The sequence below is a fragment of the Physeter macrocephalus genome, chromosome 13 (assembly GCF_002837175.3).
Source record: "Physeter macrocephalus isolate SW-GA chromosome 13, ASM283717v5, whole genome shotgun sequence".
Lineage (NCBI taxonomy): Eukaryota > Metazoa > Chordata > Mammalia > Artiodactyla > Physeteridae > Physeter > Physeter macrocephalus.
In genome coordinates, this window is record NC_041226.1 from 14,287,694 (window position 1) to 14,315,672 (window position 27,979).

Consider the following 27,979-nt stretch of genomic DNA (forward strand, 5'->3'; position numbering starts at 1 on the left):
TTCTTTCTCCATCAAACTTTTTCTGTTCTCTCCACCCTCATCTCTTATAAAACTCTTTCATTACATCTTATTCCAAATGTATAGGAAGCTACATAGTGGGTTTATCAAGAACTTCCTTGACAGGAACCTAAAATAGAGTTTTGTTGCATTTCTATTTGTGCTTGTGTGTGTTTTCATAATACCAGCAAAGAAACTGAGCATAGCAAGTGTCCACATACTGTTTATTGTGTCAATGAAAAAAAAAGGAATAATGTGATTGCATATGATTAAGTCACATGAGTTCCCTCATTCCCTTTTCCCTGGTTATTGAAAACTTCAACTTCTGGTTCTTTGTATGAACAATGTATGGTTTATTCAGAGTACACTAAAACACAACCAGGCATTTTCCATCACTAAGTAATGTAAGATCTCACTATGCTAACTGCCTCCATTTAAAAATTCAAACTGGCTTGTTTCTATAATGTCTACACTTCTGCTGTGTGTATATATTTTGTATTTGTTCTATATCTGCCGTATCCATCCCTTATTACCAACATCCTTAATTTATCTTCAGATCCCCGGGCTTCCATTTTGGATGACAACAGGTCTAGATATATAATATATTTATTATATGAATTAGAGCACTTAAAGTGCTAGCTCCCAATCCACTTGGCCAGGGAAGGTGCCAGAATGGAACACACACCAAAATGGATGCTGGGTCTGGTGGCAGCAGAGTCCGTGAAGCTGCTCTGTCATAAATCCTCTCGCTGGCTAGTTCTCATTGGTCTAATATTACTATTTTCCGAAAATTTACATATTAAAATGCAGTCCATCCAAGGCATGTTTTTAGATGTCATCATGTTTCAGACAGATTTCTTAAAAACACATAACTTCCTAATTATAAAAAAGATATTTGTTTACTCTACCCTAGAGAAAAAGGTATTTGGATTATATTGCACAATATAAACAAGAGTTTACTTAACATACCTTTGGAATTTTTGATTTTCAACACATGTAACCATCAAAATACAAAACCAAAATGAATTGGATGTCCAATATGACATACATGTGACTTTGTCAAAACTACCTCCATGTTCAATGTGCACCCTCACTTCTGAACTTGTTTTGTGGGTGCCAGAATAACTCTGATGCCAAACCTAACAAGAACATTATAAGAAAAGAAAATTACTGACCAGTTTACTTTATGAACAAGAATGCAGTTATCCTCAACAAAATGTTAGCAAGTTGAATCAAGCAAAATATAAAATGAGTTACCTCATAACCACGTAGAGGTTTTCCCAGGAATGAGAGACTAAGTCAAAATTAGATAATTAATCAATATAATTCACCACATTAATAGAATAAAAGAGAAAAATCATACGATTGTCTCAATGGAGGCAGAAAAACTAACACCCTTTCAGGAAAGAAGAATTCTCAACAAACTATGAATAAAAGGAAACTTCATCAGTTGAGTTATTTTTTAAATGGGAATAGAAGGAATGATCTCAAACTGATAAAATATATCTGCAAAGTGCTATAGCTGATATCAAAATCAATGGTGAAACACTGAATTTTTTTCCCCTAAGATTGAGAACAAGGTGAGATTACCCACCAACAGCATTTTTATTTACCATGTTATAGGCACTCCTAGCCAATAAAACGAAGAAAAAAAAGGCATTAAAAATCATAAAGTAAGAAGTAAAACTATATTTATTCACAAAGAACATGGTGTTTATACAAAAATCCCAAGTAACTTAGAAAAAAAAAAAGACCCTACTAGGACTAATAGGCAAATTTAGCAAAGTCACAGTAAATGGGATCAATATACAAAGAACAGTTGTATTTTTATTTGCTGGCAGCAAACACCTGGAAATTAAATTTAAATAATGAAATATAAAATAACATCAAAACAAAATATCTAGGAATAAAGGTAACAAAAGTGGGAAAAATCTCTATACCTTAAGCTATAAAGTGTTTCTGAGAGAAACTGTAAACATACATAAACAAATGGAGAAATATATCACAATCATCGATTGGAAGACTCGATATTACTAAGGTGCTAGCCTCCTTACATTCCTCTACCAACTACACAATCCCAATTAAAATCCCAGTGGGATATTTCTTGACATGTCCAAGCTAATTCAAAAATTTACATCCAAGGCATTTAGAATAGACAACACAATTTTGAAAAATAAAAAAGAAAGCTGGAGTGCTTACATCATCTGATGTTTGGAATTACTCTAAAGCTATAGTAATCAAGATGGTGTGGCACTGACATAAAGACAGATGCATAAAACAAAAGAACAAGACAGAGTCCACAAGTAGACCTCCACATATACAGTCAACTGATCTTCAGCCATGTTGCCAAGGTAATACAGAGGGATATAGGCTGATTAGTTTTTCTTTTCATTTGTTTTGTTCTCAGCAAATGGTGCTAGAGCAATTTGATACTTCTATGAAAAAAACATTTAACCTTGACCCTGACCTTAAAACCCTCACAAAAACTGCTTTGAGACTGATTATGGGCCTCAATGTAAAAGCTAAAATTATTAGGCTTCTAAAGAAAGAAATATAAGAGAACATCTTCATGACTTTGGGTTAGGCAATGATTTCTTATACCAGGTAAAAAAGTGCTAACAATAAGAAAAAAATGGACTGTAATAGCCCAACAAAGTAATAGGCAAAAGATTTGAAAAGATATTTCACTCATGTGGATATGTAATTGCAAAATATGCACATGAAAAAATTCCAACATTATAAGTCATCCTGAAAATACAAATAACAAACCACTATAAGTTACCACTATGCAACCACTAGAGTGGTTAATTTTTTCTTTAATGACAATGCCAAGTATTCACGAGGGGAAGGAACAGTTGGAACTCCACACGTAGCTGACGTAATTGTAAATGGTAATACCACTTCAGAAATGTCTTAAGCAATTTATTTTAAAGCTAAACATATGGCTACCCAGCAATTTCTCTTCAGGATATATAAAATATATATAACCAAAGTGACTTGTAAAAAATGTTCACAGCAGCCTTATTTATAATAGTCAAAAAACTGGAAGCAACCCAAATGAACAAAAGAATAAACGAATTATGTATATCCGAACAATGAAACATGACTCAGCAATATGCTGATAACACGGATTAATCATTATACCAAATAAAATAAACCAGACACAAAAGATAATATACTATATTATTACAACTATATGATGTTTACAACAGCAAAGGCTAAGCTGCGATGATGGTCACAAAACGTTAATGGTTACCCTGGGTGAGATGAATTGACTGGAAAAGAACACAAGGGAAGTTTCTGGAATGATGGAAATTTTCTATATCTTTACGAGGTGCTGTTTTCATGAATGTATACATTTACCAAAACTAATTGAATTGTACTCTTAACATCTGTGCATTTCATACGTAAGTTATGAATCAGCAAATTAAATAAAATGAACTTTACCTTATGTATATTTAAATGTATTGAACATTATTCTCATAGCATTATTCTTAGATAGGTTTCATGTGCCTGTTAGTATGTTTTGAAAACCCCTGCTCTAGAGATAGGCCTTGAAAACTAGTTGTCTGGCTCCAGAGGCTGCAGTCATACTCAGTGCAGGATGGAAGCGAAATCTACCAACTTTATATTCTTTAATTCAGTCATAACTAGACATTTAACAAAAGCCAAAAACTTCAAGCCAGAATTCCCCATTTGCTAAGAAATAGTTAGAGTGTTTTTAGAAGACAAACACTCACTAGCCATAAAGACTTGTTAGCAGTTAGGAAAAAGTTTAGTGAATAATTATATGTTAGTTACCATGCACTTAAATCTATTTGTAATTTGTATCTTCAGTGATGGCTTTCGGTCCTTCTGTTTCTTTTTTTCCTTCTCTAATCTGAATTTATCAAAAACACCATATTTAAATTTCCAAAAGAGAGAGAGAAAAAAAAAATCACAGAAGACATCTAAAATATTTAAAGTTTTCTAAGTTCTTATACTTTCTTGAAGAACGAAAAATGAAATAAGAACTACATTGGTGATAACATTTGCAATATGAGATAAAACAATCACACATGTTTTTTGAACTGTGATTATTTCCTTTTTAATGTTCTATTATTCCAAACAGTTTGTTCAAATTGAAACACTAAAAAGTTACATAGCAAAACACCTAGTTAGTGAAAGTGTTTTAATAATAAAAGTGTCATCTTCTTACATGTTATCACTTTGCACTGAATGAAAAGAATTCACAGAGAAAGGAAAGCTGTCAGTTTTAGTGTTGAAAAAAGATGTACTTAAATTTACTCATATATGGCAACTGTACAGGTGATGATCAGCTATCAAAGCTCTTTATTTCATTTTTAGTTTTCTTTTATTCAAGGTTATGAAAACTGAGACTGACTTACAGAATTATTTTTAAAATTTTCTCTTAACAAAGTAATATGTGTGTCTATATATTATGTACACATATAAATATGTTTCAAGTCCATATGTCTATGTCTGCTTACCAAGAAAGCCAAAGTGTTTCCTTTTTAATGAAAATTCCAAAAACTGCTACTTGAAACTTATTACTAAAAATAATTGTTATCAGAAATCACATTTGTTAGAATGTTTGTTGCAGAAAACTGGGTTGTTCATCCAAAGTCGAATAGTACGTTTTTATAGAGGTTGATTTTACCCAAAAACCTTGTGATAATTAACTAATTATGATCTTATTCTAATAAACCCAAGCATTAATAAAAGCATGGTAAATTTTCTTAAAATTAAGAACTTGGTTAAAGGCATAATAAGTTGTAAAATTTGCACTTAAAAAAAAAAAAAAACTCTAAGAAATGCATTTTAAAACATGGAAGGCTCATTTTGCCTGGTGTCCTGTGTGCTACACTGCCCTAAATGGGTTAGCGGAGTATAATACCAATTGTGGCAAGCACGACACTTCTTTGATATGTAATTACCCGTACCTACATAATGGCTGGCAATGATAGGAGATAAAAAAATATTTAAAAGGTAAATATGGCGCTTCTTTACAAAAGCAGGAAACAACTTGTTGAAAGCTTATGAACAAGTCAAGAACCGTAGTCTCATTCCTCTGAAAATTGTGAGTCATTTTAGGATTCCAAAATGGAGAGAAACTTCATTAAAATTTTGAGAAGGAAAATTTGGAATTGTGATTATATCCACATTAAAATTTTTCAGGGCAGAAGAAATTAAATTTTGTAACATTCAGGAAAGATGAAAATTTTAAAAAAGAAAATAAGAAAGTGTTAGAAGGCAAGGCAATTAATATGTTTATAGCCAAAGAATTTCAGTGATTTTGGCTTGCATTCCTAATCTCAGACTGCTAGACCACACTTCCATAGCTCCTAGAATATAAAATAAATTAAAATTCATTTTGTGTCACATATACTCAGTCTAAATTATACTATTAAGCCAAATGTTTAAATCTGTTTGCTACCAAAAAAAAAAAAGTCCTTCAGAAAATCTTTAAATCTTTGAATTTATCACCCATTAGCTACCAAGCAGCTGGTCAAGAAATGCTAAGTCCAAAAAATTTCAATTTTAGAAGATTTTCTCAATCAACAGACTTGCCTCGGGTATTCAACATATCTGGAAAGTATCCCAACAATGGAACAGATGAACTATTTTTTTTCTCCTGCTTAGCTACAGGCAAAATCTAAAACTGTAAAAGTGATCACCACCCAATTCTTAACAGATTATGATGCTGAAAATCACAACAAAACAAAACAACAATTGCATTCCTTCCAAGTTTTCAGATTTCTCATTCTTTAACGTTTGTGTAAATTCCTCCCCCCAAAAAACTTAAACCATATTCATGAGCTAACTGGCATTGTATTAGGGTTATATAGTCTTACACATGAATTTAGCAATTCCTTTACATGAAGAAATATATACTCTCTTAAGCAGGTTTCTGTATAGTTATCCCAAATGTTCCCATTTTATTCTCTTTGGAGGTTTATCTTAATCTCTGCATCGTTATTGTTGTGTTTAGAACATTTACATTCAATGTAATTATCAACATGGTAAAATGGGTAAATCTGCCATCTTATCATTTTCCATTGATCACTTCTTTATTTCTTATTTCCTTTTTTCCTACCTCCTTTGGGACTGATTGAATTTTTATGATTTTATTTATATCCATTACTGGTTTATTATTAAAATTATTTTATGTTTTAGTGGCTACTCTATTGTTTGCAATATACATCTTTTACTTACAGTCTACTTTCAAATAATACTGTATCATTCACTTCTATTGAAAGAGACTTAACAAGGTTACACTTCTACTCCCCACCTACTTAAAGTTCAATGTCCTAGTGATGTCACACATTCTGTTTCTGCATATGTTGAACCACATTTTTATTATTTTTGCTTTGAACAATTATCTTTTAAAGAGCTTTAAAAAATTAGACAAACTCTCTTGTATTTTTATCTACATAACCACCATTGCTAGCACCTTTTGTTCTTTTGTGTAGATCCAAATTTCATTCTGGTATCTGGTATTTTTTTCCTTCTGCCATAGAACTTTCTTTAGTATTTCTTATAATGCAGGACTGTTGGCCATGAAAGCTCTTTTGTTTATCCGAGAAAAATCTTTATTTCATCTTCATTTTTGAAAGATATTTTTCATAGTTATAGAATTCCAGATTGACAGGTTTTTATTCCAGTACATTAAAGATGTCATTCTATTATTGCCTGGCTTGCAAACTGTTTGGCAAAAAAATGGACTGTTTTTCTCGTTCTTGTTCCTATGTGAATAACGTGCTTTTTTCCCTCTGATTTCTTTTAAGATTTTTTTTCTTTAAAAGTGGTTTTCAGCAATTTGATTTTTATGTACCTCGTTGAAATTGTTTTTTTTGTTTTTGTTTTTAATATTTCTTTTACTTAGGTTGGTTGAACTTCTTGAATTTCTGTACTTAAAATTTTCATCAGATTTGGAATATTTTTTAGCCATGATTTCTTCAAATACATTTTTGTACCCATAACCTTCTGGATATCACCCTTTCTCTAAAATATAAAATACATTTGATATTTTCCCATAGGTCATTGATGTTTCATTCATTTTTCTTCTGCGTTTCATTTTGGATAGTTGTTTTTTGTTTGTTTGTTTGTTTGTTTGTTTGCGGTACGCGGGCCTCTCGCTGTTGTGGCCTCTCCCGTTGCAGAGCACAGGCTCCGGACGCACAGGCTCAGTGGCCATGGCTCACGGGCCCAGCCGCTCCGCGGCATGTGGGATCTTCCCACACTGGGGCACGAACCCGTGTCCCCTGCATCGGCAGGCGGATTCTCAACCACTGCACCACCAGGGAAGCCCTGGATAGTTTTTACTGCTAAATTTTCTGCAGTGTCTAATCAGTTAACCATTACTGGTAAGATTTTCATTTTAGATAGTGTCATTTTCACACAGATGTTCCATCTGGGTCTTTTTTATATATTCCATGTCTCTTCTCATCATGTTCAATTTTCCTCTATCTTCTTGTACTTACAGAGGTAATTATAACAACTGTTTAAGATCATTATCTGCCAAATCGTTTATCTCTGTCATTTTGGTCTGTTTTTAATGACTGATTTTTCTCCAGCTTCTTTGAATGCCTGCTAGTTTTTTATTGGATGCTGAGCCTGCTGGGTGCAGATTTTGTTGTACTCCTTTAAATAGTACAGGGTGATGTTATGACACGTAATTACACTATTTGGAATCAGTTTGAACTTTTGAGGCTTGCTTTTAAGTCTTGTTGGTGTGGGTAAAGTACACCATCTAGCCTATAGTTAATTTAGAACTACTACTACTACTACTAAAGTAAGTAAGTAAGTAACCATAACCCTAACTCTAACCCTTTAGAAGATTCTAATTAATGGCCTGTGTATTAAGGTCTTTTCAGTTGCTGAGCAGAAACAAATTATTTCCAGTTCTTTGTGAGCACTAGCAGTTGTTAGGCTTACTGCTTTTCAGTTACAACCCCCTCTGCATCTATACTTAGCCTTGAGGAATTTCCTCTCATGCATATGCAAATGAAAACTCAATGAAAGACCCTCTGAATATCTTACAGACTTTATCTTCAGCTCTCCCCTCTCTGATTTCTGCCCTGAAAGTTCTATCCATCTTTGACTCCTTAAATTCTAATCTCTGGTCTCCTGAACACATTGAGACAACTGGGCTCTGCTTGAGTTTCTCTCCTGTGCTGTGGTCGATAAGCAGTAAGCTGTGCCATTCATAGAACTCACCTTTTTTGTTTTTGTAATATTTGAAGATAGTTGTCTCATATGTTTTATCTCATTTTCTAGTCATGTAATGCAGGGGAGTAGATCTGGTTTCTGTTGTTCTGTTCTGCTCAGAAGTTTTATTGGGTGGGCCGAAATGTTCATTCGGTTTTTTCCATAAGATGGCTCTAGTAGCACTTAGTTGTCTTTAACTTCATTCGAAACAATTTTGTTAGATTGTGTGTGACAGCTGTCATATCAGCGTGCATTTTAAAAAAGACATCAAAATTGGTGAACTTTTGTGTAGCCATTTTAATATTAAAGATGGAAGAAGAAAAGCAACATTTTCGACATATCATGCTTTACTATTTCAAGAAAGGTAAAAACGCAACTGAAATGCACAAGAAGATTTGTGCAGTGTATAGAGAAGGTACTGTGACAGATCAAATGTGTCAAAAGTGGTTTGCGAAGTTTCATGCTGGAGGTTTCTCACTGGACGATGTGCCACGGTCGGGTAGGCCAGTTGAAGTTGATAGTGATCAAATTGAAACACTAATTGAGAACAATCAACATTATACCACGTGGGAGATAGCCGACAAACTCAAAATATCCAAATCAAGCGTTGAAAATCATTTGCACCAGCTTGGTTATGTGAATCATTTTAATGTTTGGGTTACACGTAAGTTAAGCAAAAATAAACCATTCTTGACCATATTTCTGCATGAGATTCTCTACTGAAACGTAATGAAAACGTTCCGTTTTTAAAACAAATTGTGACAGGCGATGAAAAGTGGATACTGTACAACAATGTGGAATGGAAGAGCTCGTGGGGCAAGTGAAATGAACCACCACCAACCACACCAAAGGCCGGTCTTCATCCAAAGAAGGTGATGTTGTGTATATGGTGGGATTGGAAGGGAGTCCTCTATTATGAGCTCCTTCCGGAAAACCAAACGATTAATTCCAACAAGTACTGCTCCCAATTAGACCAACTGAAAGTGGCACTTCACGAAAAGCATCCAGAATTAGTCAACAGAAAACACATAATCTTCCATCAGGATAACGCAAGACCGTATGTTTCTTTGATGACCAGGCAAAAACTGTTACAGCTTGGCTGGGAAGTTCTGATTCATCTGCCGTATTCACCATACATTGCATCTTTGATTTCCATTTATTTCGGTCTTTACAAAATTCTCTTAATGGAAAAAATTTCAATTCCCTGGAAGATTGTAAAAGGTACTTGGAGAAGTTCTTTGTTCAAAAGATAAAAAGTTTTGGCAAGATGGAATTATGAAGTTGCCTGAAAAATGGCAGAAGGTAGTGGAACAAAAGGGTGAATATGTTGTTCAATAAAGTTCTTGGTGAAAATGAAAAATGTGTCTTTTACTTTTACTTAAAAAACTGAAGGCACTTTTTGGCCCACCCAATAGCTTACTCATTACAATTTCAACTTATTTTATTTCTATTTTTCATGCCCTTTAAAATTTCAGTTTAATCACTATAGTTTTATTTTCAGAATTTATCATTTTTCTTTTTCAAAATTTCCTCTTTTCATAATGCATCATTTCCTTTTAAGGTTAAAATGATGTTTTTGTTTAATCTAATTCTTCAAATTCTTGGGAGGCTAAGTTTGTTTATCCCTATTGCTATGCAGTCATTTTTCATGTTTTGTTTAATGCCTTCATCAGTGTTTTCAAAGGGATCTTAGAAAGGCTGCATTAGAGATTATTGGCATTATACTTTCTGAACACAGAAATCCATTTTGGTAATTTTACCAGATAATCAATTATGTTATTCCTTTACTAAAGACAATGTAAATTCACTCATTTATCACATAGTGTACCAATTATTGTACTCATGGGATTTTCATTTATAGAGGTGACTGAGTGATAACACAAAGAGGTTAATGCCATTAAAAAGTTTTCAATTCACATTTCCCAAGAGAAGGGGGCACACCAACCACACAGGGCCTAATGGACATCACCAGGTTTGGGTTAAGAGGCAGAGAAGCAGGAGTGCAGGGGAAAGCCTAGGTCAGAGCCTTTATTGGAATTTCTGCAGGAAAGGCAAGGCAGGGCCAGGTAAACAGCTTAGGTAGGGTTGGCTAGTTGGAATAATTCTGGTGTGCTTTGGGCTATAGGGGTGGTCTCTAGTTGCCTGACACCTGGGTTTCTTTCCCTAAATCGTATCATTTACACCAAGGGTCACAAGCTCAAATGACTGCAGGGGATCAATAGAAAACATGAAAGTGTGATTAGGACGACAGGTATCTGTGTCAAATGTCAATACTCACTTAGCTGTACTATACAGACCAAGCCCCAAACTCTCCTGGGCCATTTGCTACCAGCTCACCACCTCTGCTTTCCCACCACAACCATACAAGAAAGGTTAATATCAACGAGCAATTCCTCATCTCTAAGAAGTATATAGTCCTAGAAAAATCAGTAATGAGATTTCTAGCACAGGGTCTCTGATTCAGAATAAACATGTCACACAAAGTAATGGTGTGGGAACATGTGAGGATATTCACATAATCTTTTATTCAAATGGCTTCTTTATTTAATAATATTTGATAAGAATCTTTAATTAGCCTTTACTAACCTCTGCTTTCACCAGGAGCAGTGAATTGAGTGAGTAGACTGTCCTTTGAGCAGATAAGCCTTAAAATAAGAACAAAGCAAGAATCAAAGTGTATAATCTACTGCATTAAGAACATTTATGACTACAGTTAATGGAATGTGAAAACATTACTGCAATTAGGAAGCATTACCAATCTATAACATTTTTAAAGTAACCTTAATTAATTCAACAAATACTGATTGAATAGCTGCTATATGCCAGATACTCTTCTAGGTGCTTGGATAGAAAAATTGAGTAAGAACTCCTTGAGAAGCTCATCAAATGAATTTACCATTCAACTATTTGTATTTTAAACAGTAACTACTAAAAATAAACTTGTATAGGGTCAAATTAGGTGAATTTCGTAAAGAAACATCAATAACTATGTTTTGTCACTATCCTCTCACAAACAATGTGTGTGACCTTAGGCCTGTTCATAACCTCTTTTGTCCATTTTTTCATTTTAAAAAAGATAATAGTACACATCCTGACTGCTTTGTATATTTTTAGACACTGAATAAGACAGTGAATGTAAAACATTTCAAAGGAACAAAATGCTGTATAAATATGAGAGTATTATCAATGACTATTTCTTGCTCTGTTTAGGCAAGAGAGTCATAAATAATTTTAAAATTATTTAAGACCAACAATATCAAATTAACGTAATACTAATAATATTAATATTTAATGGTAATCAGTTGTGTGACCTCGAAAAAATTATTTCGTGCCTTTGTGTCTTAACTTCCTTATTTGTAAAATAAGGATAACAATATTTCCTACCTCAAAGAATTGTTTGCCACTAGTTAAGGATATGACTTAGATCCTTAACCTCTTGCAGTGATTAAAACCCAGTTTTTAATATCAGATATCTGAGTTCAATCTCCTTTCAGCCACTTACTTAAACTTAGGATAAGCTATTTAATTTCTCTGTGCTACTTTCCTCTCCTGAAAATAGAATATTACTAGTACTGACCTCATAGAGCTACTGGAAGGATAAAAATGAGTAAATATGTATGTAGAAGAAACACAATCTTGTGGTTGGAATAGATCTGTGAGAGGTGACTTTAATTTCTCCAACAAGTATATTCCCATTAAACAAATAATTCACATAGTATTTAGAGAGAAAATTTAATTATGCAGGACTGGTAAATTTCTACTTCGTACAATTTAAAATGCTTTTTTGTAATAAAGGTATTTTATAATTTCTGTATTTAAAATATTGCAAGTTGTGATTCTCACATCCACAAGGCTTATAGTCAAACAATGACCTTTCTAGAAAACCCTTGTTCATTTTATTTTCCTTTCTTTTCTCATTAAATTTCAGGAAATATTTGGGAAGGGTATGTAATCATAATAATCAGAGGCAGCACATTTTAAGCTGTATCACCTCTAAGGCCATTGTCTAGCCTTGCTAGGCTCTAATCTTACCTATATTTCTTTGTTCTTGAGCGTACGAGGATGTAAACACTCCCTAACCTTAGGGTAGTTACCTTAGGATCAACACAGCATTTACATATTTTCACATACTTCTGTCTACCAGATCATTCTCCTCTTTGCATAAGGCTTCTTGCCACTGAATTATAACTTACAGCCAAGGTCTATGAAAGTTTAAAGTCTATATTTTGTGATTCCACTTATACTAAATGCTTAACATAATACCCAGCACACAGTAAATCTTGATGAATTTTGAGCTACTATTATTATCATTGCTCCAATGATACCAAGACCTGCCAGAGGATTGCCGGGGGGAAGAAAAATAACAGGAAAAAAATGACCAAATTAAACCTCTCTAAAAATATCCATTTATTATTAATTGGTCAGCCTACAATTTGTTTCCTGTAATATAAAGTGTTTGGAGTACAAGACCCTAAGTTTTATCCCAGTGTAAACCTTCCAGGATTAAAAACTTTTTGACTATCAGGTGATTTTAGTCATAAATACAGTCAAATTAGGGTGAAAAAGTTAGAAAGAAAAAAAAAACAAAAGGCCTCTAAATCTGACATGTTGGACTTCCCTGGTGGCGCAGTGGTTAAGAATCCTCCTGTCAATGCAGGGGACACGGGTTCGAGCCCTGGTCTGGGAAGATCCCACATGCCGCGGAGCAACTAAGCCCGTGCAGCTCAACTACTGAGCCTGCGCTCTAGAGCCTGCGAGCCACACTACTGAGCCCGCGTGCCACAACTACTGAAGCCCACGTGCCTAGAGCCCATGCTCTGCCACAAGAGAAGCCACCGCAATGAGAAGCCCGCGCGCCGCAACGAAGAGTAGCCCCCGCTCGCCACAACTAGAGAAAGCCCGCGAGCAGCAACGAAGACGCAACGCAGCCAAAAGTAAATAAATAAAATAGATAGATTTTTTTAAAAATAAAAAAATAATAAATCTGACATGTTTTCTATTTTATTTAAACCTGGCTACAAAAATAACTGGTAAGAAGAATTTTATGACTCTGTTAGCAAATTTCTTTTGTCCTTAAGTAAACTTAATTTCCCTCCAATTCCTTTCTAATAATGAGAACTTTACATGCTTTTGCAAGCAGAATATTGACGTTTCATTGACATTTAATGAGCTCTAATATGGGCGCACTGTGCACGTCTACAATCATTTCTGCCTCTACATGATACTAATTGGGCCCCTTCCAAAACACATTAGTCCACTTATGCTGTTTTTTGTCGTAAAATGTTACATTTGCCAATAACCTCCTAAAATCCAGAGTTTGCTTCTCTTTACAGTCATTAAATATATTTCAACACTTTAACTTTTCAGTAAATAAGAAGGTCCTTCTTTTGTTAAAATATTTGCCAAATTTTGCTAAATGTCGTAGCAACGTTAAAAAACGAGTAAATATTGAGTCTTAATGGATTCATTTACCATTTTTTATGCATAAAATAAAACAAACAGAAATTATGCTATGACTCTGAGAAGACAAACTTATGGGGAGGAGAGTTAGAGGACTGAGGTGAGAAAGAATTCTAAACATTTAGGAACATGTATTTTTCAATGTCTTTTGGGAACACAATGTTTTTCCAGTGTACTTTTGATATAATATATTAACATATTTTCTGAAGAGGCAGCTAAATGTGAACTGAAGTCACACTGCCTGAGGTTGAATCCTGTCTTCACTATTTTTGCACATACAATAAAAATGCTGATCAAAATATGTTTGTCTTTTCAGGATTTTGCCCCATGTTTTTATATGTGAGCAGAAACAAAACTATAAATATCAAGATGCAAATATTGTTTAAAAACATATGACATGGGCTTCCCTGGTGGCGCAGTGGTTGAGAGTCCGCCTGCCGATGCAGGGAGCGCGGGTTCGTGCCCCGGTCTGGGAAGATCCCACATGCCGCGGAGCGGCTGGGCCCGTAAGCCATGGCCGCTGAGCCTGCGCGGCCGGAGCCCGTGCTCCGCAACGGGAGAGGCCACAGCAGTGAGAGGCCCGCGTACCTCCCCCCCCACAAAAAAAAACACACACCTATGACATGTATTCTTAGAAACAGAGACTGTATGTATGTACTCTAATTCTTCATTGCTGTTTGGCTAGCAGACACCAGGTAGACACAATCAGTAGTTTTCTCCCTACTGCTATTCTCAAAAATCTTAGTCATACCAACAAAGCCCCTAGTTTCAGCTATTAATGCTATAACTGTTGATCCCCAAATCTATCAATCGACATTTGCCTCCATCCCTCTACATATATGGCAAGACCTACATTTTTTAAAGTGAAGAAGACAATGACTGTCATGAGAATATTGAGGGCTTACTTTCCCACAGTCAGAATCATCTCTCTCTCTGCATGGGGAGATACCACCATAGAAAAGTAGTCTGCTACAAAATTATGGCAAAGATGAAGTTGGTTTTCAGCACTCCCACTACAGTTGCTTCCCTATTCCTCTCTTAGATATCTCTCCTTAAGAATCTAACATAATATACTAAACATTAACAATTTTTTCTATCATATTAGTGCCTACGTGTTTCCCATTTTGTCTGTTTATTGCAATGTTTCTTAAAGAGGGACTCACAGACATCGTAAGAGGATGTTTGTCTTCTAGACACAGATGCTTAGATTTGTAATAAAATTTAGAGGACATACAGTCGTCTTCCCTCACTATATAAGAACCTGTGACTATTCGATCCTAGAGGGTTGGCACCTACCTACCTTACTCATCCCGGCATACCCAGCGTTTAGCTTTAGTGCCTGACACATAGAAAGGATTCAAATTTCTTATTAAGCTGAATAAATGTGACCGGTGATAGGCAACCTAGTTCCCTGGTTTCATCCTATTAGACCCGCATAACAAACTATTGAACTCTGTTCATGGATTAATCTTCTCACCTGGACTCCTCAAGTGCAGGGATCTTGTCGTACAAGATATAACATGATTAGGTTGCTGGACAGGCATAAAATACTAATATTAAAGTTAGGTGAGGATTCCAACTTCTAGAGCGTCAATCGAGCTTCTCCGCGCTCAGGTTGCCTCGGCAACTTGGGAGAGTGCCAGCCTCCGGCCCCGCCCACCGCTCCGCTCTTCACCCGCCTCCCGGGACCCTTACTTCCGACCCAACCTGCAAGCTGGGACCTGGAGTCCTGCTGTCTCTGCCTGTGCCTGTCTGCCTGACTGAAAATACAGAAGAAAATAACTGCAATTAGAAGAATAGTCTTTCCAAACTATCCGCAATTTTATTTCAGGGATATACATGCAAAAGCTGTAGCTATCTGGAACTTGTAGGCTCCGCCCAGCGTGAGCATCTGGGCCCGATTTTTCAGGCAGTGCCTTGGACAACAGCAACCTTGGAGGACCCCAGCTTGCCGAGGTAGACGTGGACCTGAGTGGGGCTAGACGCCGCAGAGGAAGTGGGGCTGCAGGCCGGAGTTTGCGTGCGGTTTGTGTCCAGACCTGCTGCACCATGTAAGTGTTTGCTTTCCACCCGCCCCAGTCCCCGGTCCCGCTGCATGACCTTAACTCTCCCGCTCTCTTTCTCAGGTCGAAGGTTTCCTTTAAGATCACACTGACGTCGGACCCGCGGCTGCCGTACAAAGTGTGAGTAGCTCGGTTGCGGGGGGGGTCGCTATGGGCTGGGCGATATGAGCCTTCCCCGCAGCTTCCACACCAGCGGTCCGCGTTCTTTTCCTCTCTCCCCGGAGCTTCCCACATCCCGCTCGAACTGAGATATCCTGTAAGTGTCAGCTTGCCCAGGCGCGGGGCTGTGTGGGTGTGTGTGATGGGAACGTTGTTGGTGATTTGCGATCTCTCTTTGGGGGCTGATGGAGCGGGAGGACGTGTGGACGGGGCTCTGGTGATTTGCTGGCGTCCTTAAAACAGTCTCAATCTGCTCGTGATGAGAAAAGCCGTTCACCACTTTGACCAGCTGTTAGAGGAAGTAAGGGAAAGCATCCCAGTCCAGGTTCCGAAATTACTAGAACAGTCAGGCTCGTGATACTCGTTGAGTGTGACTCACTCGATAGTTGGGCTTCACAAAGTAGAGAGATTACTCCCTCTCTCATCTTTGATTTCGCCCTTTACATTGGATTATTTTCATCAACGTGTAAGTTGGCTCTAGAAAAAAAGAATAAGAAGGAGGGAGGGAGAAAGATGAAGGAGTAGAGCAGCATCGGTATCTATAAGAGTGCCTGGAACGCGGTACCAGTTCACTCAGTATGTGTTGACTGAATGAATTTAGCAGCACACTTCTAGTTCAGTGTGTGTATAGTTGTATGTATGTCTAATTTGTGTATGGGTATGTGTATATAAAATAGACATAACACATGCATGGGTGTGTCCGGGTAGTTATGTTATGTTTCCTATTCAAAGAAATGGTATCTAGTAAAAGCAGCTCTGAGATTTGTGGGAAAACATGCTTTAACTTTTTAAGGCCACTTTTCACTTGTCAGGCAGGTAAATACATACTTCGATAGAGAAATGTTCCTTGAGTTGCCAATAGTTGAATTCTAGAAAAGATGTTTCAGTCCTGGATTTATTCGGGGGAATGTCCGAGTTTTTATTGTTTGTTTTGTTTTTTTGTTTGTTGATAGACTCCCTGTTGGTATTGCTACTTGGTTACAGAAATGTTGAAATCAAACATTCTCTTTAATATACAGGATACGTTAAAAAACACCTTTGACTCTTTCAGTCTGATTCCAGTGTTTCCAGTCTTATTTCCCACCTCTTCCCCCTCACCCCACCCCCGGCTCCTTAACTACCACCATCGCTTAATCAAAGTTTCAGCCATCCTGTTCCCAAATTGACAAGCAAGTCTTTTTGCATCCTCCCTGTCTGGCACACGTTCTCTTGTGTGCTTCTAATGTAGTTTTGTGACTACCACTTCCTGACAACATCCTTTAATGATCAAAATTTCACCTCTGAGACAATTTCTGTGATGATCTAGGGAGTTCATTTCACCCTTCCCTAGTGTCCTATAGAAACTTTGTTTTTATTCTTCATAATAACACTTGTCAAGTTATGCCATAGTTCTGTTTATGTGAAATATTTATTTAAAAAACAAATTTTGCCAGTAATTTACTTTAAAAGTTCATTTTCATATGCAGGATAGTTCCTATTTTTTCAAAACACCAATATAATGTAAGCGTAAGTTTTACAAAATGATGTGACTGGTAAACACAGGAGCTTCAAATCTAGGTAAAGTTTCTGGAGTTGCAATAACTCCCAGTCCCTGTGCAATTTTCTGCTAATTAGAACATGCACTAAAATATGTTTTTATTTTCTGTTTTATTGGATTTTCTTTGGACAGTCTCACCAATTTAATATGCAGATAGAAACTTACGTTAATGAATATCAATGTGGCATTTAATTATATGATACAAGGACATTTCCAGTCTCTAGTCCAAAAGTGAATTGAAACCGCAGACTTTTAGAAGTTCTCCTCTAGAGTTTTAAGACAGTGAGTCTCAGGTTCTAAACAATAAATAAACTACAGAAATACTTGCAAAGTACTGTTCCCGGGTTTGTAAACTTTTACATTGCCAGTTTATTAGATACTTCTTACTCAAATGGCTATCCTTGAGAATTTTGTTTTTCTCTCTTTTTATTCCATATAAAAAAGGAAAGGGAAAAAAATGACATCTATTTTCACTCTTTAGCAGTATTTGGGGGGAGTGGACTAGGGCAGCTGAGAAATCTATTAATACTTTCCTTACTGAAAGTCACTGTAATGTGCTGTGTCAGATGTAATGATTTTTATATTCAGCAATAGATCTGTAGACTAAGTGAGGGGATGGTACATATACCTGAGGGTGTTACACAGTAGTAGTTGGTATTAAGTCGTTAGAGAACAATACAGTGGTGACAGAGAAGTTTCAAAGAGAAATGTTAGCTTTCCCTACTTTGAAAGAGGATTTGATCTTTAATCATTGTAATTTATTTTACATTAGGACTCTTATTTATCTTATTTAACTTATTTCTGTGTCTTTGAGTGCTTCCTTAAGGTATAATGTCAATTATGTTTTAGTGTTTAAGTTGGAAAATTGATGCGGATTGACTGTTTATTGGTGCTCTTTAATATACTTGCCACTGTACAGGTCAGTTAACAAAATCACACATCACTCTCTGAAATGTTTGTATTGAGTGAGCCCATTTTCAAATGACATAAAGGTGGAAAATCACTTAACATTTTGCCATAGTAAACATACTCATTTTCATCAACTTGGACTACTATTTTAGACTTGATGATCGAAAGTTCACAGAAAGCTTCGTGAAAAGACTTATGATCTGATGATGCTTCCCAGGTAGCCTCTTCTTCTAATGAAAATGATCACATTCTTGCATGGGATGTACTGGAGGCGGCAAAGTGTACTGAAGACTGAGGAGAGATTCAACTTTTTGAAATCCATCTCTAGAAACAAGAAGCAACCTACACGCTAGACCTGTTTGTATCAAAGTATGAAGCATGTACAAATCCACACCTATATAGGTTACTCATTTTCAAGTGGAGCTGAGGGCACCATCTCAGCAATAAGGCTAATAATTGCTTTCTTTTTTCATAGAGTTAATGAGCATAGTGTGCAGTCATAATAGCCAACCTCAGACTCAAAAGACAGCTTTGTCAATAGCCGAAATAAGTAACAAAGGACCTAAAAAAAAAACTCAGCCTTTTAAAAGATTCTTTTTAATTCTTGCAGACTCAGTGTTCCTGAAAGTACACCTTTTACAGCAGTCTTAAAGTTTGCAGCAGAAGAAGTAAGTATAGAAATTGGAGCAACCTGTAGAGAGTGCAGTTTAGTGTGTGTCTCACAAATCTGCATGCACCTTGACCCACCACTGCCGCATGGGTTCATTACTAGGTTTACGCTGTCAAAAAGTTAAGCCTCACTTACAGATAAAAGTAGAGTGAAAGTTGAGACTCACCGATAAAAGAATGACTTAAACAAATTGACGCATCTATTTAATGTAACCATTGAAAATTATAAGGAGAATTTTTTATTGAAATTGAAAAGACAGTGATGATATGTCAATTTTTTAAAAAAACGTACCACACTGTGATCTGTACGCCTGTGTTTTTACTAGCTTTGATTCTAGAAGTACAATTTTATTATATATTTGTCTTATTTTTCAAATTTTCTCTATAAAGCGTGTGGACTGTCAGTAAAATTTATTGCTTTTAAAAGTGTTTTTAAAGATATGTTTGGGTTTCTGTTTTTAAGAAGTAAAATTTTTTCATCAGGATTTTTTATCAGAGGCATCTGTAAAGTAACTCTTTGGACTTGACAATTAGAAGAGATACTTGGTCTGGTGGAAGTGACCTGCAAATGTGATTTAGGAGACTTAGCATTCCTTTTTTAACTGTGTCATTAATTATCTGTTTGACATGGGGCCAGCCCACGAATTTCTTCCTTAAATTTCTTAATGTGTAAAATGGGAATAGTTAATGCCTACCCTTCCTACCTGATTAAGTGATTTTGTGTAAAAATATGATAGCATTTACTAAAATTTTGTGAAGTTAAAGGTGCAGTGCAGGTACAGAGTAACCCAGCTCAGAATATTTCGTTCGAAATCTTACAAGTTTACAGTCACAGAAAAAAATTTAGTAATTAAATAAATAAGAAACCGGCTTAATCCATAGTGCGGCCCTGTACTTAAGGAATTAATGGAAAATCAGCCAGCCCATTAGTGCTTCCGACTCCTTATAAACTATTGTCAGGGACCACTGCCATCGTTCATCACTCATTCTGAGTTAAACTGAAAAGTGGTATTACTTGCTTTATTGTCAATTTTGATCTATCCTTCATGCAGAAAGAGTAACTAAAAAGAGGTGGGGAACAAATCTGAACACAGCATCATTACTTTTTGCTACCCAGATCACTTGGTTGAAATACTCCTGGTTTGTGGCCTAGCAGGTTCCACAGATTCCAATTTAAGAAGTAGATCTCTTCAAGCTATAATTAATATTTATTATTAAATTTTGTAATTATTTTATAGTGTGTCCTTTTACAAGGCAAAGGCATTGTTGTGATCTGGGTCTTCTAGTAAAGCTTGTGAAAATCCTAACAGATGTGCAACAGAAAATGAACAGACTTCACGCAACCACATGTATTGATTAAGGTTTTAGTGTACCTTTTAATTATAATGAATCACGAATGTTACACACTTAGAAAGGATATGGCTTTAAGGCAGCAGTGAGAAGGACTTTCACAAGATGACATTGTAGACTCTTTCAGTAAGAAGAAGATTTGACTTAAGAAACCAGAAGTCTGTGGATATAAATCCCTAGTAAAATTCTCTTAATAAAAAATAAAATAAAATACCCCAGCATATGACTGGGAATTAATTTAACTAAAGAATGAGTTGTCAAAGCCTGAGCGAGCCTCTTAACATCCTAAATTATAAGACATATGGGATATGAGATAGAAATGAATGACAGCTGAGGAACATAAAGTGCACTTTGCATCTGGGAAAAAACTTGTCAGTACTGTAGAAAGAAGTGGTAGTTACTGTATGTACATCACTGGTAATGCTTCCCCAGATGTCAGTTTAACCGTTGCTGCTACGTGCTGGAAAAGGAAGAAATTATGTCTGCAGTTGCTTTTGATTTTTAATGTCACAAAGTATGTTACCACTAAGAAAACGCATAGCTTATCTTAAAATGGACATAACTAAGAATAACAAATAGAAACTTAGTCATATTCAAGTTTTAGAAATCTGAAATTGCCTATAATTAATTTAGGTGTCTGATAAAATTTTAATAAGTATTACAGCCTCTATAAAAACTTTTGAAGTATTTTTAAACTTATTAAAGTACACTTTGAAGTTACTTTAAATTAGGTTTATTTAAAATTTTAAAACTTTAAAAGGCCATTTACACTTAAGAATGTGCCGTATGAACAGTAAAATTATTTGTTTTTTAGGTACATTAGCCTGTAACAAGTAATTGTTCTTATGCATAGTTAAGTTCTTATTTTAAAACTTGGTTGTTCAATTCATAAATTAAAATAAGCTGTTAGCTGTTTTTCTCAACTATGATACGTGACCACTACAAATACCGAAAGCAGCATTTCCCAGAGAGAGTGTTTTCACCAGACCACCAGAACCACCAAAAAAAAAAAAAAAAAAAACCATTAAAAACTGGGATCAGTGGCCCAAAAGTATGGTAAACACATTGTTGACTATTTTTTTGCCTGGAGTTAAATAAACTATATTAGCCTCATATTAAAGGATTTTGAAAAGACTAGTAGTTTAACTTAATGTTTTCCAAACTTATTTAATCACAAAACTCAACTGTAATATTTATAAAGTTAGTCCATGACATAGAAGTGCCTAATTAATATTTGTTGGAAGAATGAACTATGAGGACATGAACACACTTTGACAAGTACTGGTCTCTGGAGCATTAAGAGGAGAATTCTACTTTTAGCTACTAATAAGTTCCATACCACATTTCATTGATTCAGAAAGCTCTTCTTTTTACATCTCAGTGGAGTCTTCCTGTCATGCTTGGCCATGTGGCAGTCACATAATTGTCTAGCTGACATCACCTGCACCTGCTTGTACTTAGAGGTATTTCCTGGTGGCATAATTGGACTGTTGCAATCCCATGAGGTTTAAGTCAGCAAATCATTTAAGGAGAACTTGAGGAAGGAATATGCGCCTTGGTCGGCCTCCCATTAACAAGAGAGCATTTGTTTGAACTTACTATTTCCACAAAGAAATTTGAGGAATATTCTAAGCAGTTGCTTTGCTTTTATTTTTGCTTATGCCTGAGCATTATATATGACAAAAGTAAATCATATCTAAGTCTGAAAGAGTAAACATTGGGTCATAGATTCATTGACAGTGTTTTTCTTTTTTTGTAGCGCATAAAAAAGATGCATTTTACAATGTATGGTGTCCTAGATACAATGAAATGCAGTATTTAGAGAACAGTGTTGTTCTTTAAAGATAAAGCAAGTTATAGTATTCTTTGATGATGTTACTTATCCTAAAAGATAAATCACCTTTTAGAATTATAGAGTTGATTATATGTACCCCATCCTTGCTAACCATCTTTCATAGTTAATATTATATATATATGTATTTTTTATCTTTTACTCCCTTTTAGTTTAAAGTTCCTGCAGCAACAAGTGCAATTATTACCAATGGTAAGAATTCATTTTAAAACTATGTATTAACTTTGAGCTATAGAAATTGTTTAAAAGAAACCAAATTAGTTAAAATTGACTTAAATATAAAAGGCTAAAACTTATATCAAGATAAATGATATACTTAATTGTAAACACTAAGTCAAGGTTATTGTTCGTAATTGTCTCCAGTTTTTTTGTGCTTTTGTTATATAGTACAGCACTTTATAATATCTTGTGTCCTTATAACTTCATGACAAATTATTATTTAAAATAACTTGTCATTTTATTTAAGAAGGGGTTTTTTGTTTTTTTTTTTAATAAGTTATATTGGTAAATGCTTTTAGAATATAGGAAGCTAAGCAGGAATGTACCTTTGCTATACCTTGTTACTGCTTTCCTGATAGAAAACAATTTCTTATAGACTGCAATAATGAGGATTTTATACAGTTAGATATATAAATTAAATTCTGAATATCTTAGGATACTACCAATAATTAAGTTTAATGGAAATAGCCCTATGAGAAAATACTGAAACAAGATGAGGAGTAAAGATTGCAGGGAAGGCTTATTATCTTTCAAGAATACAAAGTAATATTCACAGGTACTGGTGAGTGGTTCGTGATTAGTTAAGATAGACTAAAAGAAGGTAGCTTTTTTTTTAAATGTTTTATTTATTTTATTTATTTATTTTGGGCTGCATTGGGTCTTCGCTGCTGCGCGGGCTTGCAGTGAGCGGGGGCTACTCTTCATTGTGGTGCGCGCGCTTTGCATTGTGGTGGCTTTTCTTGTTGCGGAGCACGGGCTCTAGGTGCGCGGGCTTCTGTAGTTGTGGCTCGCAGGCTCAGTAGTTGTGGCGCACGGGCTTAGTTGCTCCGTGGCATGTGGGATCTTCCTGGACCAGGGCTCGAACCTGTGTCCCCTGCATTGGCAGGCAGATTCTTAACCACTGCACCACCAGGGAAGCCCAAGAAGGTGGCTTTAACGTGCAGTAAGTAGTATGATTTAGTTTAGATATGACGGAATTTCTCATTCTGAAACATTCTGCATGCTGTCACATTGAAGTGTGTCTGTATTTAGATGAGAGCTATCTTACTTTTCTGGAAAGTTCTAAATTCACAAATGAATAGCTATTGGGAAAGTGCTTTGTAAACTTTTATCAAGTGTCAGTGGAACTTACATCACTGCGTGGGCTCTCCAGCCTTAGGATTTGATGCCTCAGAGCAATATTAAATGATTGATGACGTACTCTAAGGTGTTTTGGCTTTATTTTTCACTGGATGTGGCAAAATAGTATAAAAGACTATCTTCTTTGTAAAACTTACCAGGATCGTTGTGTTGACAGATGTTCTTGTCTAATCCAGCAATATGTGTGAATACATAATAGTGAGAGATTTCAACAGATAACTCACCTGACAGATTGTCATTCGTGTTCTCAGTATAACTGTTAGACTTATGCCTATGTACACAGCAGCACTTTTTTGGCACAGTTCTTCTTGTTACTATTAAAGCCTTTTAGCTTTAGAAATAACTTAGATGATTTTACAACTTATTTTCTAGATGGAATAGGAATAAATCCTGCACAGACTGCTGGTGAGTATCTATCTGAAATCCATGGAGGTGTGGTGAGGCTATATTTATCAATTGATACTGAATATTTAATTCATTCTAATTAGACTTGATAGGATTTAACCAAGGTAATAGTTGATTTTTAGGGATTGTATAGCAGTCTTTACCTATGTGTGTAAGTACTTTGTTTCTTTCTGTGTATCAGTTATGTATGCTTTTGGCTACAAGAAAGAAAACCTGACCAATAAGCTTTAAAGGTATTTAATACATGTAACAAAAAGTCTGAAGATTGCGCTCATGGGAATAATGATTTTGAACTATGTCATAAGGTAGTTGTGAGGTAGTACATGTAAAGTGCTTAAAAGTTTGCATTATTTATAGTAAGCATTCAATAAGTGCTGGCTATTATTATTTTAAAGAAGTAGTCATTTAAATTTCATGGGGCCCAGTCTACACTCAGAGTTTGAAGCTGTTAACATTATACAGTGCTAAATATTGATGTCCTAACAAGCAGGAAGGGTAAAAGTAAACTTTTTAACAGACAATTGTATATTTGTGTTAGATGTACCTTCCTTAGCTTATAGTCTAAGTATAATATTTTGAAATTAAGCATGATTTAATATAATGGAACCTCAATCTTGAGAAGTAGTTATTTTTAAACTATTAATATTCTAAAGTACTTCTACAAAATTATATTGTCCTCCTAGGTCCTGGGCTTGAAATTTAGCCATACAGCAAATGAAGAGGAATTTTAAATAATTTCTTTTTACAGGAATCAGTTGTTTTAAGTGTATAATTTTATTAAATTAAAAAGGCTATTTTTTGAGAATCATGAGGCATTTTGTTGTATAGATGCCTTTAAACTTAGGTTTAAAGGTTTTGCTTTTCCTACTCTAGAAATGCTTGGTAGTTATATTAATTTGAATTACTGCTTACTCTGACATGTTGCCTGTTGGATTACCCTATAAAATTGAATTTTGGGCATCACGAGGTGTGAAGAAAATCTCAGCAGACAACGCAGACCCAAAGTAGGTCAGGGTTTCTAAACTTCTGTCACTTGGGGTAGATTTAGATTTATTATTTTTCCTGCCCCTTAGTATTTTATTGTATATTAAAGTGAGTATTGATGGTTAAATTACCTTATGTTTTATTTGATGATTGGTTTTGGTAGTAGTTCTTTGGATAGTGTTCTTATTTAAAATTTCAAACATTTGTTGGGTTGTGAAGATGTGAGAGGAGTAGGCACAAGACTTAAGCCTGGACTCGGGTTCTAATGATCTTTGAGCTTTGTACCTACTTGGCACTCCTTTGTCTCTTTTACATAATAATTGTTGAAATGTTAAGATAGTGTGTCATTTTTTAAATACCTAACTTTTTGTTTTGTTTGTTTGTATAGGAAATGTTTTTCTAAAGCACGGTTCAGAACTGCGAATAATTCCTAGAGATCGTGTTGGAAGTTGTTAATATCTGCTGCTGGGAACATAAAATCCCCTTCCAGAGTAAATATTGGTATTGTTATTGTTGTAAAATTGGAATCAGGCATTTGAAATCCTATGAAGACACCAATAGTTGATGAAGTAATGACAGGTGGCTGTCTGTCCCTTCTTGTTATTCACACTCTTCACATGAAGAGGGGCGGCTTCTGCGTTGAGGGTGTCATCACCACAGAAGATCACATTACTACCTCACAGCACACACAGGTAGTTCATTGGGGGTAAATGGATTATCCAACTGTGTCTTATAACTGGAGGATACTTCTGATCATTCTTTCTGAGAACATTTGGAAAATTAAAATTTACTGAATCTTCCTATTTGTCTTTGAGTTAATAATGTAAAAAGATTATCAATCTGTACGTGGCAGTTTGTTTGATAGCATCTGACCTGCAGACACAAAAATAGTTGAATTCTTCATTAATATCATTTATGATAAAGGATCACATCAAAGAATAACTATCTTTTTTTATCATTTAGCTTGTTTTGAAGTTTCAGACTTCTTGAGTTCTTATAAATTTTAATTTAAAAATCAAAGAGCCAAAAATTGAATTTTCGATCTAGCCCCTTACGTGTAACATTGGTATCCCACGCCAAAGAGTTTGAGACTAAAGTAGAAACATCAGTTGCCGAATTATGCATTCCTTTATTGATCTCTTTTTTAAAAAAACCTTTAAAACAGGAATCTTCAAGAAACTATCTTTTTGAGGATAATATATCTAAATAGTGTTCAGGGAGAAAGTATTGTTGTAAAGAGGATCTGACGTTCACAGCAGAGCTCAAGGAAGTGCTAATTGAAATGCTCACTAACTCTGCTTACTGAAGACCCGACATTTAAGGAAGTGTTAAGATTAGTTACTGGAGTGAATAAGAAGCTAGGAAAGGCAGATGGGAAAGCCCAGATGACCAGGCTTCTAGTAAGAAGGAGAGAAACAAAAATGAAGGGGAGCAGAAAGCTGTAACGAGTGTCCCAGAGAAGGCCAAGCTGGATAGACAAAACTGCAGAGGCTGTGTTGGGAAGAACTGAAAGGAAAATAAAATGCTCGACGTTGTTATAAGGAGCAGAAGGCAAGCACAGGCCTTGTCAACGTACAGGTTTCAGAATCCCCCGTAGAGAATCTAAAGAATGATATGCCTAAGGGAAGGTTTTGTTTGCCCTTAGAGAGGACATCAGTATCTGTGCACATCTTGAAAGGTGATTGAGAACCAGTGCTTGACTTGCTGTATTCTAGATGGAAAGCTCTCTGGAGGCAGGCCTGGTGTCTGTCCTGCTCTTTCTAGGCCTGGAAATGTAGGCCTTCAATGAATATGTGTAGAATTATTCTTGAATAAAGTATTTCTAAGACCAGTTTTTATCTAAGTGTGCGTAGGCTGTAGGGTCATTGGGAAAAAAATAATGCAACAGAATCAGTATCCGAAGAGTAATATTGGTTAAGTTTAAGGAAGTAACTAGATATTGTTCATATATTTGACAAATGAACAGCAGGCTTCTGAATTGTAAAGGGAAAAAAAATTGTGCTGAGGTAGTACGTTGCTAATGTTTGGGGAATTTTTTATTTTTATAAACAAAGTCTGATGCCTAAAGACTCCTGGTCTTTAACAACATTAATTAAGCTGCAGTTAACCAGAAATTTATGAATACCCAGTTTCTGAATTTTTTGTTTTATTTAGATTTCCCCCATTCTGTTTCTAGCACAAAATTCTGCCTGATTTGTTACATTAATAAGTTTTATGATGTCTTCTACCATAATTTGTTTAATATTTTTGTTCTTTGGTTGGAAAATTGTATTGCAGTAAGGTCTTAAGAAATATTTTCTTAAAGAACTAGACATTTTGTTATTAAACAAATGTGATCTGTAACTTCTTTGTGCAGAATGTTTTGAAGTGTTGTATTTAGTTTAAAAGCTTTATTGGTACTCTTGTGAAAATACATTTTCTTATACCATAAACCATATTGTCTACTCTTATTATTAGTGTTTAATTAGCACACCCGTTGAGCCAGTATATGACAAATTTAGCCAAAAAAAAACAAAAAAAGGGCAAAAATGATTAATGGCTATAGGTCTTAGAAATGAATATATATTTCCAAATGCCAGTCCATTTGGAAAACAATTCAAGTTACAGTGTCTATAGTAAGTGTTTAGGTTGGTGGGTCCTAAATAAACCTGGGGTGATTATCAGAATCACCTCGGAAATTATAAATACAGATTTCTGGAAGCCACGCCTAAAGTTCGTACTCATTAAATCTGGAATGATGTATAAGAAGTTCTGTTTATAAAAGCAGTCCTGATGATTTCTGCTTTGCAGCTCAGTTTGAGAATTAATGATAACTTTACACTTTGTAGATGAACAAAATGCCGTGTAAGGGGTCAGAGTAACTAGAATATGTTCTAGAATCTTGGGAAGTGTACATCCCACTGCTTGTTCCTCCAGTAGCCAAGTGCAGAGATGCTATAACAGTCTGTCTCACTCACCGGTAGTAAAGCCTCCTTTTAAAGTGTTCCATGTCCAATAGTTTTTTGGATATTTTATTTCTTAAGA

General features: G+C 35.4%; 1 protein-coding gene and 1 long non-coding RNA gene across 4 annotated transcripts; one reads left to right on the forward strand and one right to left on the reverse strand.

The window, feature by feature from the left end:
- Positions 1–1,066: 1,066 nt before the first annotated feature.
- LOC114487495 (uncharacterized) lies at positions 1,067–15,247 on the reverse strand. Its single transcript, XR_003682634.2, has 3 exons — positions 15,146–15,247; positions 10,795–10,853; positions 1,067–1,136 (listed from the first exon to the last, which is right to left on the reverse strand). It is a non-coding gene; the product is annotated as an uncharacterized lncRNA (long non-coding RNA).
- A 347-nt stretch (positions 15,248–15,594) lies between these two features.
- On the forward strand, positions 15,595–27,348 carry UFM1 (ubiquitin fold modifier 1). 3 transcript variants are annotated; one of them, XR_008619015.1, is made up of 7 exons: positions 15,595–15,719; positions 15,795–15,851; positions 18,947–19,004; positions 22,360–22,399; positions 23,939–23,971; positions 24,655–24,975; positions 25,344–27,348. XR_008619015.1 is itself a non-coding variant. In XM_007117013.4 (7 exons), coding segments are annotated over exons 1-7 (273 nt in total). In that variant the 5' UTR covers positions 15,606–15,717; the 3' UTR covers positions 25,390–27,343. The 3 variants fall into 3 exon arrangements, 2 of the variants coding, with proteins under 2 accessions (XP_007117075.1, XP_007117076.1); XM_007117013.4 differs by having other exon boundaries at positions 15,606–15,719; positions 24,939–24,975; positions 25,344–27,343; XM_007117014.4 differs by lacking the exon at positions 24,655–24,975 and having other exon boundaries at positions 15,612–15,719; positions 25,344–27,342.
- Positions 27,349–27,979: the final 631 nt, after the last annotated feature.